Source organism: Crinia signifera, chromosome 3, assembly GCF_055691185.1.
Source record: "Crinia signifera chromosome 3, ASM5569118v1, whole genome shotgun sequence".
NCBI lineage: Eukaryota > Metazoa > Chordata > Amphibia > Anura > Myobatrachidae > Crinia > Crinia signifera.
In genome coordinates this window covers 70,774,426-70,794,135 of record NC_139219.1, presented here as the reverse complement: position 1 = coordinate 70,794,135, position 19,710 = coordinate 70,774,426, and the positions used below count along the sequence as shown (strand labels likewise).

General features: G+C 44.5%; 2 protein-coding genes across 2 annotated transcripts in view; one reads left to right on the top strand and one right to left on the bottom strand.

Annotated features, from left to right (window-relative positions):
* The window catches only part of ENTPD6 (ectonucleoside triphosphate diphosphohydrolase 6), a 41,782-nt gene extending 27,540 nt beyond the window's left edge, over positions 1 to 14,242 (bottom strand). Inside the window, exons 1-5 of the mRNA XM_083175968.1 lie at positions 14,122 to 14,242; positions 13,098 to 13,333; positions 8,192 to 8,268; positions 2,777 to 2,920; positions 25 to 100 (exon numbers count right to left, since the gene is read on the bottom strand). Of these exons, the coding sequence (XP_083032094.1) occupies positions 25 to 100; positions 2,777 to 2,920; positions 8,192 to 8,268; positions 13,098 to 13,333; positions 14,122 to 14,132 (544 nt within the window). The 5' untranslated portion in view covers positions 14,133 to 14,242. The remainder of the gene's footprint in view (positions 1 to 24; positions 101 to 2,776; positions 2,921 to 8,191; positions 8,269 to 13,097; positions 13,334 to 14,121) is intronic.
* A 75-nt stretch (positions 14,243 to 14,317) lies between these two features.
* LOC146063528 (nephrocystin-1-like) overlaps positions 14,318 to 19,710 on the top strand; it is a 204,840-nt gene continuing 199,447 nt past the window's right edge. The window contains exons 1-4 of the mRNA XM_083175967.1: positions 14,318 to 14,487; positions 14,728 to 14,843; positions 15,879 to 15,952; positions 19,294 to 19,354. Of these exons, the coding sequence (XP_083032093.1) occupies positions 14,775 to 14,843; positions 15,879 to 15,952; positions 19,294 to 19,354 (204 nt within the window). The 5' untranslated portion in view covers positions 14,318 to 14,487; positions 14,728 to 14,774. The remainder of the gene's footprint in view (positions 14,488 to 14,727; positions 14,844 to 15,878; positions 15,953 to 19,293; positions 19,355 to 19,710) is intronic.

The following is a 19,710-nucleotide window of genomic DNA, read 5'->3' as shown; positions in this document are numbered from 1 at the left end:
TTAGATAAATGCCGAACCACTGACCTTCATCAGTACCATTCATTATAGAAACACTATCTTTTCCAACAAGAAAAGGAGATGATTGGAAAATGTCTGTTACCTAAAAATAAAAAGAATAAATTAGTGTTAAATTACTATTATTAAATACAATTTTCTAATTGGGTTCATATATGATGTACAAAAAACAGCATGATTTAAAGTGCGGCCGAAAACAAGCGACCCTCGCCGTTTAACCCCCACGCTGGCCGCTCACCCTATTCAAAGTTCCGGGGGAACCCATTCCCCCAAACAGCGAGGTTCGTGGCTAATGCAGGGAGCCCACTGCATTTAGCCGCGACTCTCGCTGTTTTAGCGGCCACACAAGCTCTAAAAGCCAAGCGAGTGTTTTCCTGCTTTCTTAGAGCTCTGAGGATTTGATGGCTTTGTACTATAAAACTGCCAAACCAATATGGCGAGTGAGCAGGATGGACTCCCTCAATGAAGCTGCAATATTGCATTATCTGGATTGTGGCTAGTGATTGGTTCTCTTCCAGGTCTCCCCCTGGTTTTCAAGTCGTGACTTAAACAGAAGTAAGAGTTTTAGGGGAAACCAGAGGCAGTAGCCACAGGGGCTAGGGCTAAGGAGGACACCTTTTACTAGGTATTAGTGCACATTTATTAGTCGTCAATTTGATCATATACTGCAGTTTGTCAATATCCTACATTTTAAATATTGGTAGAATTGGTCATTTTTACTTTTCGCACTAGGGACCATATTGTCTAAAAATGACCCTGACTATGCAGTCACCAATTCTAGAATACAGCCTTGAAATCTCCATTTTCCAATATTGGCAGTAGAATGAGTCATACAGAAAAGATAAGCGTTGAGCAGTCAGATAACCTTTCCACAGTGACTTGGTTAGGAGCAGCAGTGGCTCCTTACCTGTCCGGGCATGGGTGCAGCTGATCTACTCCTGTTTCCCGGGACCTACCCTCCCGTGTCTGATAGATTAAGGTCACAGGGAAACGGGCTTAAGTCTGTTGGTAGTGCTTATGTCTAGCACTGGTTGAGGACAGGCTGGCTTCTAAGGACTGTGTCAACTGTAGCCACTAGAAGCCAAATAGAGTTGCAATAATAGCAGGAGAGTGGCTTCCCTTAAAAAGCATTCTCTATGCTATGGTAGTCTGGGTTGGCAGTCCTGGAAGGGGGGGGCATGTTTGGTTGTGATTAGCAGGGAGCGGTTTTTTTTTTGGGGGGGGGGGGGGCGCAACAGCCATGCTGATTGTAGGCCACACACAGAATTTGACAGTTGAGTGCTGCCACGCATAGATCATATAAATATTAACAAGTTCCCAAGTGTCTCTAGAAGTATCCCTCATGTGCTTTTCCTTCTGTTACTTAAACCATCTTTGATGGCACCACCAAATCCTGTGGTTCATAAAGAGCTTAATGGATTGGGTTTCCATACAGGCCTCATATCATCATGCTCAATAACATCAGCTAATGGGAGTTGTTAAGCAAAATTCCATTGGATTTTGGAGCACTGCAGAGTTTAATTTTCATTTTGTAGAACGTGGTGTACAAAAAAATTGACTGACCAAAAAAGCCCTAAAAACAGGTGGGTGTGACTGTAGTGGGTTGAAGGGTGCCATTGCTATGAGGCCCAGAGGCTTAGGGGGGTAAAGGGCCATTATAATGTGGCATCATTGACTGGAAGGCACTGTAATACTGTAATGTGTCAATCTAACCTGCTCATTGTAATGTGGAGTGCACTGTGAAGTTACATAACCAGAACTGGGGCACAATATAAACAAGGGGCACCGAAGTGGCATAATATAAATTGGGAACACTGTGGCATAATATGAATGAATTGGAGATACTGTGTGGCAGAAGGTGACATCTTGTAAACTAGTAAACTATGATGCTTCATAAAACTAGGGCACCTCTATGGTTCGGGACATAAATATGGGCACTATTATGGGGCATAAAAAGAATTACTATGGAGAGGTGTCTCCCAATAAGCATTGGGGCAAGGGCCTTCAATATGTTGTTCTGGTTACGTCTTTGAATGAACACGTATGGAATGAATTAACACATTGCTGTGAGCCAGGCCTTATTGCCACAAATAAGTGCCCAACCTCACTAATATTGTAGCGCCTCAATAAATGCCAACCCGTGCAGGTATAGTCACTGAAAAGCTTTCAGAGAATGGTGGGCGTTTGGTTCAATAAATCTACATTAAAACGATAAGTCTCATTAAGTAGGTTGACCCGAGACTAGTCCAACTGCAAAAAGGTGGACAGAACAGAAGGTCAAGACAAAACTGGTTTCAGTACATCTGATATTTGAGCAAATCACTCATACACTATTGGCTGCCCCCCCTGGCTGTGAAGCCAAACACAGGCCGGACATTCTTCAGGTCGCATCGGCTGCATGTGATGTAAAGCAGCCGCTGCACTTCCCACCAGTTTGTCTGGACACACCTGCATTTTCCGGATCCACCAAAATACAATATTTGGTCATTTAGCGTATCGGTTTTAAAAATAGGAACACTTCGATCTACATGCTACAGTGGAAATAAACATTCCCAAACACATTATAAAACATAAAGCCACTTCCTAAGCAACACATATAGATATTACCAATAACCCATTACCATATTTCTGCAGAAATGCTTCTCACACCCCATCAAATCACCGACTTCGATACATAAACTACACTGTTAGACCATTTCCTACATCATCAAGGTTTTGCTATGTAAACATGTCTAGCAGCCATTACTATGTGGCAGATTACCGTGTCTAGCAGCTTCTGTGCCTTCTCTTCCGATAACAGACGTAACCCGGCTGTGGCTTTGAGGACCAGAGGAGTAGACCTCCACAGGTGATCAGGGATTTCTTCTTTTGCAATATCCAGCAATGCCTTTATCCCTGCAGCACACTGAAAGCATTAAGCAGATAGAGTGTACGGAGTGAGCACAAGCCTTGCCAATACACCGCAAATCTATGTAAACAGTAACAAGCACTACTGTGAAAGTTCTGGTCTAGGATTGCAGTTAGAGAAGCAAATAATAATACCGTTTACTGTTGGATAAATGAGGATCTCATGATTTAAATTCAACAAAATCAGGAAATCAAACAATAGCACTATTCCTTGCCAACAAATATGAACTGGCAATTAAAGGAATTTAAAAAGGGTACTCTTTACCTAGAACGGCGCCCATCGAATGCACTAAAAAACGGATGTTAAATGGGCCACAGAGCCCTAATAGTCCCCCTGAAGTCTGAAATGGCCCCCACAATTTTTTACGGCACCCCACGATCAACGTTAACCCGAAGCGTGGCGAGCGCAGCGAGCCCGCGAGGGACGGCGGTACGCGTCCTCCGACCTTTTCATACCCCCACTATCCACGTCGGCGTGGAGTTGAGAATAGAATAGTGTGGCGAGCGCAGCGAGCCACCGAGCCCGAAGCGTGGCGAGCCCCGCGAGGGGACGCGGATACCTTCACAGGTAAACGCGTCCCCTCGCGGGCTTCACAGGTAAACGCGTCGCCACGGACACCTGTGAAGCCCGCGAGGGGACGCGTATAACTGTGAAGGTATCCGCGTCCGCTCGCCACGCTTCGGGCTCGCCACACTATTCTATTCTCAACTCCACGCCGACGTGGATAGTGGGGGTATGAAAAGGTCGGAGGACGCGTACCGCCGCCGCTCGCCACGCTTCGGGTTCACGTTGATCTTGGGGTGGCGTAAAAATTGTGGGGGCCATTTAAGACTTCAGGGGACTATTAGGGCTCTGTGGCCCATTTAACATTGTTTCCTATGTAAAAATCGCGGGCATTGAGGCATTTAACACTAAAATCGCGTCCAATCTGACTTTTAACATTGATCCCTATGGGAAAATCGCGGGCATCGCGTCGCACCCGTTTTTTATGTACCCGCGATTTTTTACCCCCGACGCCCGCGATACTAATCGCGGGCGCCGTTCTAGGTAAAGAGTACCTTTAAAAGTTAGCCGAGAAGCAGGAGATGCTTAGTGTGAGTGAGCTGACAGGTCACATTGAATTCCGTCAGTCGGGTTTCATTATCATATATGCTTCTTACTCACATTGCTAGTATGCACAAGCAGAATATGTTGATTAAAATATGAGTCATGTATATTTTTAGTGTGAGACGACTCCTGCAATGAAACGTAGCATTTCATATGCAGATAAAGCTGCTGTTGCACACATAATATATGCATACTGCATATAATTTTAATCAGCAAAGGCTGTTTGTGCACCTCTTTGCATAATTTTCCGAATAAGATATATATCACATGTGATCCCATCCAAGACTGCCTGGCTCGGATGCAATCCAACAGATCGCTTCTGCAGCCAATGCGACTCGCAGGCTCCGGTGCGATGTGCACGGGGCCATGCATCACATTGGACCTGCTGTCAATCACATGCGATTTGGGTGCTTTTCATGCGATTGATCGCAATTAAAAGGAGCCCAAATCACATTATGGGCACCTTAAGAGTTTATGAAAAGGTTTTTTTTACTCAATATTATTGGTGTTTACTGGGTGACCCTGCATTTCTCTATTCCCTATGTGGTACTAGAAACTTCAGCATGGTGGCCCCTCTTATGGTTAAAAATAGGGTGTGTCCTTCCTTCCTTTTTTTGGGGCACATCTATTGTAAGGAGTTCTTAGCACAGTATGGGGTAGATTTATGAAGCAGTGATAAGGGAGGAGAAATGATAAAGTGCCTGGTAATTTATCACCGGCCAATCAGCTCCTATTTAAACCCAGCCTGTAACTTAACAGTCAGAAGCTGATTGGACGGTGATAAAGTACCAGGCACTTTATCACTTCTCCTCCCTTATCACTGCTTCATAAATCTACCCCTATGTATGCTTGCTCTTTATGGGGATTATTCTGGTTCACTTGCAAAGACAAATTCACTCTCTAATGGATCAAACCATGTGCACTGCAGGCATAGTTGCCTACCCTCCTGCATTCTGCAGGAGACTCCCTGAAATAGCAGCAATCTCCCTCATTTCACCTAGCCCACATTACACTGTTACATTTTTGGGGAAATAAGGAATGAGAGACAGATACATTTACATTGAATCATCAGCACCATTTCCCAGCACTGTACCAAGTATAGTAGCTCTTACTAACTGCTTTGGGGCTCATCTACATTTGGATACAAATCATTTTAAAAGATTCCTCTCAGATGTAGCAGTGCACACCCACGCTTCTAGGTGCCACGTTCACAATCTCTCCATATATGGAACTAGACACGCCCTTTAAGCGGAGCATGACACACCCCCTCAATGGGGCACTGTGCAAAATTCTACTACCAACTATAATCTCCCTGAAACTAATTTTCAAAAGTAGGCGAAGTATGACTGCAGGGGGGGGGAGAAGGTCAGATGTAACATGTGCAGAGAGAGAGTTAGATTTGGGTGGGGTTTGTACTTCAGACGGATATCTATATTGCAGCGGAAATATAAAGCAGCCAGTATTTACCCTTCACAGAAACAATATAGCACCCATATCTAACTCTCTCTGCACAGGTTACATCAGCCCCAACTGCAGTGCATATGGTTTTTCCCATTAGAGAGTGAATTTGCCTTTGCGAGTGAACCAGAATAACCCCCATTGTTCCAGGATATGACTTCATGATGATGGTGTCTTACAATTTGGCATGACTATCATGTTTAAAAGTCCAAACAAACTAAGAAAACCTGTTCTGCATGGCCATACATAAGCATAGTACTAGCTTCATAAAGTATCTATACTTATTTTATTTAAATCACAGTACAGACAAGCTCTGCAATGGGAATTAGATTATGCTGAACAAACTAAGATGTTACCAGCAAGTTCAGTCACAACATAATAGGACAGAATTTTACATATTGGGTGCTAATAAAAATAATATATAAATAGCCAATGATTATTATAGGTTGAAAAAAAATTGGATAATAAATCAACAGAAAGCAGCAGTTTCTAGATGTACTGGTGTGCGCACAAACTATCCTGGTACCTGAACCACATATAATGCAGAGTCAGGATTAGGAAAAGAGTAAACCACAATTTAAAAAGAAAGGAAACACGTCGCTGATGAATAATAATGAGGCACCATTGATATATCCAATATACGGAACGAAATAATAATACTATTTATGATGAAATGCAAACATTTATTACAGATAATATAAATTAATGAAGCAGCCAACAAAAATAAAATTTCATAAACCACAAACATGAATGTGTAATAAAATATATATATATATATATATATTTATTTTTTCCTCTTAAAGAGATATCACTCCGTACGCCTGCAAAAAATTGTATTATAATGTCAACGTTCCATATAGTGGTTATATTGATAGTCATTTGCAGTAATAATTAGGGTTATATTCCCATGGATTTGTGGAGAGTAGTGCCGCTTGTACCCGCAGTGATGCCAGAACACGTCACCCACAGCAGGGAGTCATGTACTAATGGTCACTCACCAGCCAGGAGATTTACATAGGATGGAATAGATGTGCATGGCAGGCCAGTCTCTCACCTGTGCTGCCTTTCACAGGTGTCTCTTACCCTGCAGCTGTGATGGAGCGTTTTCCATCCGGGGAAGGAGATTCTACCTTACTCCAACAGTGCTCAGTGGTAGGTGGTACTCATCAGCTGTACATTTTAATGGTGCAAATAGCTGGGTATGAACTCTAACACGTTCCGCCCTCCGCAGGGCTTTTTCAAAGACTCTTTGAAAAAGCCCTGCGGAGGGGCAAAACGTGTTAGAGGTCATACCCAGCTATTTGCACCCTTAAATTTCAGTTCGACACCAGCCGATGAGTACCGTGGAATCTCCTTTCCCAGATGGCAAACACTGTATCGCAGCCGCCATGCCTCCGCCATGCCTACAGCCGCAGTGTAAGAGACATCTTTGAAAGCTAGCCAGAGCTGGAGTGAATGGTAGCGCAAATTTTAGCTGGAGTACGAACTGATTAGATCTCATTAAGAGAACATATATAGTGCTAAAAGCGAATGACCAATTCCGAGGCTCAGTCAAAGTATATTAATACATTTATATCATTTTTATACATTCATGTTTGTGGTATATGAATTGTAATGGTTTTATTTATTCATTTTAGGGGGCCACCTAATTAATTGACAGTATCTGTAATAAATATTTGCATTTCATTATAAATAGTATTCTTATTTTGTTATATATGTGGATTGATCCATGGTGCCTCATTATTATTCATTAGGGCAGTGGTTTCTTTCTTTTTAAATTGAGATTTTTACAAATACCAAGAGTTATTTAAGTAAAGAAACCCATTTACTTTAAGAGGATATTGCTTCTTTAGTTTTGACTTTTCCATATCTATTTCACTCTATGTAGGCCAAACATGCAGAACCCACTGACCTCATGAAGCTGAGGCTGGACCCACTGACCTCATGAGGCTGAAATGCAGATCGAGTGATCAGGACACACAAACAGTAGTATTTCTGTCTCAGTGCCCGGTGTCCGTGTCGCATTGCACTGGCTCACACTGCAGATGTGGGACTGTGACAGTGAGGTCAGACAGTCTGCTACGGAAGCAGAATGAGGGAGTCCTACTGAATTCTGTCTGTTCTTGTACCATGAAGCCTATAGTCTCTCAAATAAGGCATGATCAAAGTCTTGTCTTGCAAGATTAACTTTTGCAGAAACTGCCTGGAAGTCACCTTGTCATTAGCATTTTTGTGTATAACTCTAGGATGGGAGTGCAGGACAGGTCATGCGTCATCACACGCAGTGCCCCCTAAGCTGCAGCTGTGTGTGTGTGTGTGTGGGGGGGGGGGGGTTTGGTATGCATTGGGCTTTCCTAAAAACATGGGCATTTTTGGGTAGTTCTGAAGCTATTGTCTGCATTTTCAGATGCAGATTTACAGGCTACTGATCGGATAAAACCATCTAAGCAAGCTAAGGGTTATTACTCAGCCAGCCGATGTTCATGCAATTGATCAGATGCTGCGTCTTCGGACACAGATGCAGATCACAGAAGCCAGAGGGAGGTGCAGACATACACAAGACAGCATAACTTAGCGGTGGCCACCGCAACAACCATCACAGCTGCTACTGCTTGGTGTCCATATCTTAATCAGAGCAGAAGTATCACATGTACATTCTGATATCCCCACGGGACCATGACCAGACTGAAGTAATAGACTCGCCTTTTCTGGATCATCAGCATATGCAGACAGTCCGGGCTTTATAGCCTTAAATATCTCATGCTCCAGGAGGAGGGGACCTGTGGAAGGGAAACAAAGTACACAAGTGAAGGATATTATCGCACGTCAATTTTTGCTTTAAGTACACATATTTACTTTAGTATGTTCCTTTTGTTATTTACATTCCCACAATGGCCTCATTCATTTGCACTTGTAAATCATAATGCAGTTCCCGATGGGGAGGGTCCTGTGATCTGTAAAACTGCAATCTCCTCTTCCCGAGGGACAGGCAAAGGCGTTTGAGGGGTGAAACAAGGGCGGCTAGCTTTTTCGCAACAATACGACCCTGCCAGGCAAATGGTTAAGACAGGATTTTGGGCAATGATGAGCAGGTGAGAGTATAGTTCCTTAGTGTTTCGGGTTTATTTACCAAGCAAGCTGCAACTTCCCAAATGGTTTAGGTCTTAAATTGAAAAGGGCAATGCTTTTAACAGCAAAACACTCTATGTGACACCAACTATCAAACATGGAAGAGGACGAGTGACGGTCTGGGCCCAGAATAGGCGACTTACCCAGACTGACTGCACCATGAACTAGAAGTGCATTTTTCCAAAATTATTTTGCCTGGGGATAGTGCAGGGTTGCCGACCCTCCCGGAATTTCCGGGAGTCTCCCGAAAATCGGGTCCCCCTCCCGGCCCCCCGGAAGGGTGGGCAACCCTCCCCGATTCAGTGGGGACCCCCGCAGTCCCCCGGATCGCGGCATTAAAATGCCGCAATCCGCGGTTCTCAGAGGAGGGGGCGAAGCTAAAATGACACAATTGCGTCATTTTAGCCCCGCCCCCTCCACGGAGATCCCTGAATTTGCTGGTTTAGCAACATGGGGACGGGGCTTAGTGATGTCACACTTAAGCCCCGCCCCCTGAGCGGCTACTGAAACTCTCCTCTCCGGGCTTCTCCCGGAGAGGAGAATAAGAAGGTCGGCAAGCCTGGGATAGTGTGGCCCCCAAACTCACTTCTGCTCAAAGCCTGAATACGGATCCCATATAATATTGCATGATAACGGGACATTTATATCCTGAAAATAATGTGCTTCAATTGAATAAACTTATAGTGGCCATCGGTCAAGAAATCAGCCCCAAAAAATTGGCTACTAGAGGGGACGTGTTTAGGTTTAGTTGTGTTTTTATTTTATTTAATAACTTTTTTTTTTTTGGTCACAGGTGTATCTCAAATGGGTTTGGTATAATAGATCTACATCTATAGTGTCTAGTTAGCTAGTTAAGGGAGCGGAGCACACGGAGCGATTTTTGCTAGTGAGCGACTTTAACAAAACAATTCTGATTGGTCTAAAGGGGTGCACACACGGAGCGATCCTTCTAAACAATTTTGACTACATAGTCAAAATTGCTTAGAAAATTAGTAAAGACCTCTGTCAAGGTTAAATAAATCGCCCTATAATATCGCTTCGTAAAAAAAAGAGTTGCTAGGCAAGAATATTTTGACTAGATCGCTGGCAGTCTAGTCCAAATCTCTGCTATTTACCGCTGGGGGAGATATTCACTAGGCGATCTGCAATGAATACCAACCAAGTATGTTAATTCTAGTATAGTCAAAGTCGCTTAGTCAAAATCGCTGGTGCATTAAATCAAAGTCGCTCACTAGCAAAATCGCTCTGTGTGTACACCCCTTAACCTTGACAGAGATCTTTACTAACCTTCTAAGCAATTTTGACTATGTAGTCAAAATCGCTTAGAAGGATCACTCAGTGTGTACACCCCATAAGACAGTCAATAGATAAGCACAATCTGGAATACAGACTACAGATGGCGCAGGCCTTATGCTTGCTGGCGAATCGCCAGCAGCATGCTGCTGGCGATCCGCCAGCAACACGGCGCGCCATCTGACTGAGACGCGCGTGCGTCCCCCACGCTTGCGCGTCTCAGTATCCGGGCGGCCGGCCGGCGAGGCGGACGCAATACTGTCCGCCTCCCGCTCGAGGGGGGCTGGGGGGACCCGAGGAGGCTGTGGGGGGGTGCGGGCGCCCGGTGTGGGCACCGGGCGACCGAGGGCAGCACCGTCGGAAGGGGACGCACGCGCACCTCGTGCGCGCGCGTCCCCTTCCGACACACAGATGGCGCGGGAGCAGGGAATGGCGATGGCGACGCCATCGCCATCCCCTGCAAAGATGAGCCCGGCCCCATCTGTACTTTGTTAAGCTTTTTTTTCTTATGTGCAAAAGTGAAGGTAAACACAGATAAAAGCACCCTTGAAGTAAACAAAGGAGGAGTGTAAATAATGAAAAAGAATGTCACCAAGATAAATCCTGAAAAGTCCTTAGGACTCAAGGGAGAGAAAAAACAAAAACCCTTCATCTCCTTCTCAGGTCCCAGTGGCTATCTTTCTGGTCCACACGCAACGCTGCAAATTTCGCAACGTTGCGTGTGGATGTGATGCTGCCCGCATGGTCGCATAAACATCCATTCACAGCCTTGGGTGCAGGGGAGTAATCATTAAATAATTTATCCAGCACTCGCAGGTCTGGGACATCTCTGTGGTGTCTCAAATCGGAGGGTGACCTGTGCGGGTAGTGGGTGGGCAGCTGACATCCGCTGCCCACCCCAAGGAACTACCATGAAACGCTGGGCGTTCCCACGCATCCCCCGAGTCTGTCACCCAAAGCTCCCACTGTTGTGTGCGAGCGCCCAGCGAATAATCTATTCGCCATGGCCGCTCGCACATGCACATAAATTACTATGTGCAGTCGCAAAGAAAAATCGATCCTACGTGTAAATCAGAATAGGGGCCTCTGTGTATAAGGGACACTATTGTGTGGCATAACATGTATAAGAGGCACTACTAGCCCTGGCTCTGTCTAATGGGGTGAGTGGCAGGGGAAAGTGTCACCACCTCTACAGGCCAACTTTAAGCCCTGGTGGGTATGGATGGGGAGTTTGATAGGCCTTATAAAGGGGCATATGGAAAACCAAGGCTATTTTTTGTTCTCTCTCACTCATGTCAAAATTGGCTAAACAGTTGTTCTTGAGACATTCAAACAAACACAGATTAAAGACAAAATAGTATACTGTAGGTTAAAATATGTAAAAACAAAGAGCTGCAACATGCAACTGTTTCCTATGCATATAAGTGTCACAGCCCTTTTTCTTACCACTCATAGGACCTTACTGAGGAGGTGTAATTTTGTAGATTTTGCTACTCAAAGTGGTAGGCTGAAAGGGGCAGCGCAGCAAAGGGCAAGGAAGTCCCAGGCTCATCACTATTGTGCAAGTGCTTTGCTACAGTATATGCCGAATGTCACACCACCTAACTCCAGACAGTCCCCTCTCCCACTGCACAGTTGGGGTTGCACCTTGAGCACAGTGCAGAAAAATTCAGGTGGCAGCACAGCATCTCAGAGAGCTAGGCAGGCCCCCACATTTAGGGAAATGGGGTGAGGGGAGTGTCTGAGGCATAATCCCTAACAAGTAGTCCTCAGAGCCAGGAGTGGATTTCCCACTAGGCACGTGCCTAGCAGTGGCACAGCAGGCCCTCCACCTAAACCAGCAGGTCCTGCACTGAAAAGGTTGTAGGTGGCGATTTGCACGCACGAGGTTGGGAATACCAGTTTATATGCTGGGTAGCTACACCTTTATAACCAGAGAGCAGAGCCTGAGCCAAAAGTGACACTATAGTGTTGTCTATACAGAGCCGACTGCAGACAAGCTAAACAGCTGTGACTATTAAGGCTAAACGGTATTATGAGGTGGCATCCAATAATATTTTGATAGAGATGACTTTATCCCCAAAGTTTCCTCTGAACATCTGGAACAGTGTTGGAAAGAACTTTGCAAAGGAGAATTGATTTCCACTATAAAAGTGGGCTTCGCAAAGAAACAACATCACTATGTGATGGTTAGCATTACTGCCTCACAGCGCTGAGGTCATGGGTTCGATTGCCACCATGGCCCTCAATGTGCAGAGTTTGTATATTCCCCCCGTGCTTGCATGGGTTTCCTCCGGGTATTCCGGTTTTCTCCCACAATCCAAAAATATACTGGTAGGTCAATTGGCTTCTAACAAAATTAACCTTAGAATGACTGTGTCTGTGTGCGTGTACATGTGATAGGGAATATAGATTGTAAGCTCCACTGGGGCAGGGACTGATGTTAATGGTCAAATATTCTCTGTAAAGCGCTGCGGAATATGTATATACTATATAAGAAACTTAACAAATAAATAAATATTCTACATTCCCCTACACGCCGCACTTCATCACTCCTTTATTTTTAGAACAGGTCATAAAGTTTTTCTATATATAGTTTATATATTCTGCTACACACTTCAGTCTTTACTAAGACTCATTTACAGACACATTTGGATGGGCATAAGCACAGTAATTGTCCTTCCTAGAGTGTCAGGCAATGAGAGCAAGGAACTGCTGCTTGCTATAGTTTTGGATAATTTTTTAAATTTAAGACAGCCATGTCCAAACTATGGCCCTCCAGCTTTTGTGAAACTACAAGTCCCATCATGCATTGCCACAGTTTTGCTTTTAGGGAATGCTAAAACTATGGCAAGGCATGATGGGATTTGTAGTTTCACAACTGCTGGAGGTTAGATTAGATTAGAAATTGTCGGTCCAACACAACACACTGGGATTTTACCTTTAATTAAAAAATAAATGTCAGTTTTAAATCTCACAGCATAATAATTGAAAAGCCGCAATTTACGAATTCTACCATACTAGGTAACCCCTTCATCTTCACAGCTGCACTGTTCCATGCAAGGCATTCGGACATAACATCAATAACCTGTTCTGCATACAAAGGTTTAAAGCTAATAAGCTTTTACACAGCATGATACATATCCCAATATGCCATATACTCGGACTGTATTTTGCTGCATCTTACCAGAGGATGTTTTCTTGAATTTATACACATGTACTCGTGTACCAGTGCTCCCAGCATCAAACATTATGCCAAAAAGGGTTTCATGAGGAACGGTTCCTCGCTCACTCCCACGGTCATTCTGCTGGCTGGGAACAGCATTCCATCGGACATAGCTCATGAAGAGTGTGATGCACAATATAGTCACCAAGATGAATGGCAGCTTTGAGATCTTCATGGTTGTTGTTGTCTCAGAAGACCTGTTAAACAAAATTAAATATTGTATTTTAAGCATATTAATTAAGCATCTTGTTAGTGTAATTTTAGTCTAATTAAGCATCTTATAGTGTTCATTATAACACCTCGCACTTTTCAAAAACAATGCAGTTCCTCAGTTCTACTCTTTAGAATGTTTGCTACATCTTCCCCCTAAGTAACATTATAAAACAAACCGTAAAACTAATAAAAAAAGAAAGAACATAGGGAACATAAAGAACAAGCAATAAACCACAAATCAATGATCCTGAGAATCATCATATACTATTTCTATGTAAATACCTATTAATATATAGTAATGCTGTAAACTAAACAGGAACATAAAAGAATGACGGAACAGGAATACTGAGGTCATACAATAAAATTTTACTGTGAAAAGTGTATAAATGGTGATGTATACTGTACACACAGATCCAAATGGTGGCAGTGGCTAGTGTCCTGTGTCAATGGTACCTACTGTAGTGGGGAGCTCTACAGAACAGGACAGAGGGCATAGAATAGAGCAGACAGGGAACTATAGTAGTGGGGGGAGATATGAACAACAGGACAGCCAGACCCAGGGTTTTGGAGAGAACACAGTGACTGGAAGGACACAAGTAGTAACAGTCCCCTGAAGACAGTAATAAAGTCACATAGTACATGACGCCAGCACTGAGCAGGAGTAATAACTGCACAGAGGCCACCATTGTATATGTATAATTACCATGTTCCCAGAGACCATAAACAGCAACACGTCTTATATATCTCACATAAGAAGTCACAGAGCGCTTACTTGTTGTGCATAGCCCGAGCAGCGGCTCCCACCAGCCGGCAGATCAGGCAGCAGATGCCTCCACATCACCGGCTACTGACGTCACGCGGGGGTGTGCCTATCGTTGCACCAATAGCCGGATGCGGTGTCTCCAGGTAGCGTCATGATCATGCAACCAATTACTCCTTCGCTGTCTGGAGCTGGAAGTGACGTCAAGTAATGGCGGAAAGGCTTCATTGCACTTACAGCGGAGGGCGTAGTCGTTACCTAGCAATATGGCTGCTGCTGTTTCCACAGCAACATTAAATCTACAGCACCGGCGCCTTTTGATGACGTAAATCGCTGCTTTGAATCCTAGAAACCGTGTATGAAATCTGCAGGACAGAGGTTATTAGTTATTACATACTAATCGCTATATTTACGCACTGTCATCACCCGGCCTATAGTGTAGTTTCCCTCTCCTTAGCAACCATACTATTTATAGCTGCAACCATCTATAGCTTGCATATCCTTGGTGCATTTGCCTTCTTCGCTTTCCTCATTGTTTCTGCAAAATAAATTGGTCGAACTTATGAATTGAATTCTAATGTGTATACTTGCTTTGGACTCCCGCTAATCTTTTGCTAGGTATATGATCATCTCTCTCCTAATTCCTGGACACAACAGACAGTGGGATGTCTATGAGAAAGACCAGAGGTCCCTTGCAAAATACAGTGAGAGTGACAGATGACCTGAAAAGACAGGTACTAGAAACCTAGTATAAAACAAGAGTTGCGAGAGTTATATACTGTGACCATGTTTGACTGCATCTCAGCTTGCGACTGTGATCCCATACACAGTAGTTCTGGCATTGTTGCGGGTGCCGGACGGGGTCCAGACAATCGGCATCCCGACGGTCATTTACCCGATGTCGGGATCCCGACTGTTAAAATACTGACGCACGGGTTCCCGGCGGCCACCGGATATTCTCCCTCGTGGCGGTCCACGACTCCCATAGAGGGAGAATAGAATAGGTGGCGAGCGTAGCGAGCCTCCGTGCCCGCAAGGGGCTTTGTTGCACTTGCCACGTTGTCTGAGTCCAGCCAGTCGGGATCCCGACTGTCGGAACCCTATACCACACCCATTCTTGCAACCTCTTATAGAATCTTTGTATGCAGCCGCTGTGAAGACAGGGCGGGCAGCTGCCATCATGTGATGTCAGCCGCCCACCCCCAGCACCCCATGTTATGCCGCAATTTACATCGGAACGCCTAGCGTTTGAATGGGAATGCCCATAACACGCTTCACATTCCCATGGGCGCGACCCGTGCCCGCTGCCCTCCACCTGCACTGCTCCATGCGAAAGGGCCGGCGCCTATGAGAGTCACTGCATACGTTCGGCAAAAGCGCCTGCACCTGTGCATTAATGTTTATGTGCAAAAACAAAACATTGCTCTCCTGTGACTAGTATTACTCCATTTCACTAGTATGACCTCCATTCGCCGGGCAGGGTTTGGTGGATTTGCAAGGCTGCAAATTCGCAACCTTCGAATCAACCAGAATAACCTCCAGAGTGTACATTGCGCATTGCAGATGGGGAAAGAATTGTTTTTGCACATTGCTCATGGGTCAGAGTGAGTATGTTGTGCACAATTACTTGTATCTTCAGCAGTGTATCGTGAGATTTATAATCATGGTTCATTTCATCCATGGGGTGAAAAATACATTGAAATACAATTCGACATGTATTTTACCATAATATAATGATGTGCTTTGTTTTTTGTGTGGTTGTTTTCTAGATTGATGATTTACTTCGTGAGACGATAGAGATAGATGCTTTGGGGCCCTCTGTCCGCAAGGACTTTTACCAGAGGTATTGTGTTTATACAGGTGTATAGTTACAGTGCTAATGTGTCTAAAGGCCCATACACACTGGGCGATTTTGAGCTAAAAGCCGTTCATCTGCTGGTATTACCAGCAGATGAGCGGCTTTGAGGATGGCTTTGCATAGCGCTGCGCTATGGAAAGCCATTCGCCCCCCACTGACAGCACTGGGCAGGGGATAAAGCGGCTTTCCCCCCCAGCAATGACTGCTTTCATCGCTGTCCATTCATGCTGGGCATAATTGTGTATAGACCTTTAGTCAGAGTTGAATGTAAGACAGCCACACTGTGTGCTTGGAAATAAGCTCAGATCTTCTCCTGCATTCATCATTTTTTTGCTCTGCCCCATCTATCTGCTTGTGAAAGTAGCCATCATCACAAGAGATAAGCTCGACTCTGAGTCACCTGTAGTGACGTGCTTAGCTTGAAAGCGTGACCAGAGCAAAAATTAGGGTACTTATTTAATATCTGGGCTCCCGTTTTTCTTATGAGACCGCGTCCGCTCGCCACGCTTCGGGCACGGTAGCTTGCTGCGCTCGCACCCTATATAATATCAACTCCATGCGTAGTTGGATAGTAGGGGTATGAAAAAATGGGGTGCATTTAACATGGGAGCCCAGATAATACATAAGTACCAAAATTAGCAAGGACCACTTGCAAAATGTCCTCTGACAGTGCCCCTATGTTTGGGGATGTGTTTCATAGTAATGAAGAAAAACTTGTTTCCTTCCCTGAAAAGTTTATAATCAATATGATATATAGAAAAAGATACTGATGTAGTTTATAACACTGGTGTAGTTTATAACACTGTTGAGAATGGGAACTTCCCTGGTAATTCGGCATTGGGACTTCATTGCAGGGAACAGCGAGTAAGAAGTGCTGCATGTGGCATAATGTGGTAGGGAGGAGACAGTTTTTACAGAAGCAGAGCGAGCGCCCGGCTTTATATATAAATGTGTTTTACTATTAAACATCAGTACATCTTGAAATGCTTCCAACAACCTCACTGTACTGGGCCTAGGTTAGTACGCTCCTGTCAGGAGCGTAACCAGAACTTTGTGGGCCCCATAGCAAATTCTTGAAAGAGCCCCCTCCCACCATTGTCAATGCAATGCCCCTTAGGGGGAAGGGGCAAGAGAAAAACTGAGGGAAGTGAGAGACAAAGAGGGTGTCGTGGAATTATAGAAAAAAGAGAGATATGAGGGAGAGGGGTGGTCAGGGAGAGAGAAAAGGCTTCAAAGAGAAAGGGAGAGGAGAGAGAGACGGTGTCAGAGAGAGAAAAGGGGAGGAACGTCAGAGAGAAGAGTTGTGCAAGCAGGGGGATATGGTCATTGGGTCACCAGCAAGTTGTTACACAGTCCTTAGGTCGACATGCATTTAGGTTGACATGTGTCTAGGTCGACATACAGGAAGGTCGACTGGGTCATTAGGTCGACATGGGTTAGAACGACAGTCAAGCAGGAGGGAGAGAAAGAGAGGAGCAAGAGAGAGGGAGACTCTCAGGGAGAGAAAGGTAGTTAACAAAGCCAAGTAGGGAGAGAGAGATAATTGGAGGAAAGAGAGAGGGGGAAGCATTAGGAAAGGGGTTGGGAGGAGAATGAGAAAGACTAGGTGCAGAGAGACCGAGGGGGATGGAGGAAGAAGATTGAGAGAAAGAGATGGGGCAGAGTTTGAGAGAGCAAGGAATAGAGAAGGAGAAGAGTGATTGGAGTAGGATGAGAGAGTGGGGGCAGGGGCATGGAGAGAAAAGATAAAAGTAGGGAGAGGGGAAGCGAGAGAGTGAGAGAAGAGAGCGGTTGTCATGGAAAGTAAGCGACCTCAAAATATAGAGGGAAGAGAGGTAAGACAGAGGAGAAGAGGAGGTGAGAGAAAAAGAAGGGGACATGGGGAAAGAGCAAAAAGAGAGAGAGAGAGATAGCAGACTTCTGAAAGGGTTGAGACATGCATCACTTTATACCTCCTAAAACCCCTCCCCAGTACAGGTTGCAAAGTGTTCCCCCCTTCCCCTTCAGTTTAAAGGTGCCCACACACTAGAAAGATCTGCGATCGTAAGATGTGCGCATAAATTAGCCTTGAAATCTTTTGTCCGTCCTGGACAAAAGATTTCAGGCAAGCGCACATCTTTACCAAAGATTTTTCTTAAGATCCCGTGTGCGTTCCTATGGATCTTTTGTTAAATCTTCTGATCTTTTGTGCAAAATGTAAGATCAGAAGATTCAGCTAAAGATCCACGGGAGCGCGCATCAGACAAAAATCGGCCTAGTGTGTGGGCACCTTTAGTGGTGCTATGTACCTGAAGCAGTGGGGGCGGGTCTTTCGTACACCAGTGCCAGCAGCAGAACAGATCTTCTGTTTTTCATGCCGCGTCAGAGAGAGGTAGGAAAACAGAGGGCAGAGGCTGGACCTCCTTTGCCTTCATTGCCCAAACCATCGGCATTGGCGTGGACCACAGGACGGTGGCTCTGCAGCTTTCTGCACAGCACTACTTTAATAATCATTTAAAAATGGGTGCAGGGGATTTCCTGCTGAGCCTTGGGACCTCCAAATGGCCATCCCCCATAACAGTTCTCCATAGTTATACCACAGTCATAGTTATCTATACACAAGGATACGGGATATCTGCATAAGTACATATGTGCACAGCCACTTCTTGGGCATCTGCAGAATGATGCAAGTTACATGATTTAATAACTCCATCTTTCTTGTTCAGCTATTGGGCTATATTATACACCAATGACAGGTATCAAAAGCAGCACATTGAAAAGCAATGCTTCTCACATATAACTTAATTATAATTATTCTCCAATTGAAGTTTTGTTTTGGTCCTCCCCCATCTACAGCATAATGTACATTGTTAAGCTTTGCATTCCAGTGATTCTATTACACTCCCTTGCCTCGTCGATACACTATAATGTTCTGTATGTTATAGGACAACTTAATGTAATTATATATAGTAATGTTGCAGTGGCGGGTTTTGCCATGGTCCCAGTTAGAATCCTCCACCCGTTCAGTGACAGTGAGACCGATGCAGCATGTGACTACACAGGCTTCGCTGTGAGTGGCAATGACTACCTATTGCAAGTCCTACCTGCCAGTCACAGACACTTACAGACAGTCCAATTCTGAGGTATTTTCTCCATCTGGGACTGCCAGAAATCATCATTACTGTGTATCATTAGCCATTTTATTACACTTGATAAACAGTTTTAATTATTTTATTGTTTATTATTTAATTCATTTTTACTGATGCTTTCCCAATCCCTTTCATAGTTGTTTAACTTTCCTGCATGTGAGATAACTCTAATAGGGAATCCTGCTGTGTTTTATGTAGAAGTGTCCAGTTGAAGAATTTGGTTGATACAAACAGAGAGGCCCTTCAGAAGTTGAAAAAGGTATGTACAGTATTACTGTAAGTATCCCGTTATCCTGCAGTCCAAGCTGGCTACCTGTAATACCTAGAGTGGCTAGGCCAGCGCCACAGTATTATACCCATGGGGCAAGCAGGGCTATGGGGTAGGACATTTGCTGGGCGTTTCCCCCAAAACTTAAAATTTTAACAATATTTTAATTTCTGCAAAGTTATTGGAGTCTTCTTCTACAGTCTTTATAGATATGTATTAAGCACAGTATTGTTATACTTAGGCATTGTATAATTGGCATGAAAATAAACTCTGGTCCATTCATATGGTTCCAGTTGTTAAGCCGACGGTGTCTAGGTAGGCAGTCAATAGCACAACCGCTATTTGAC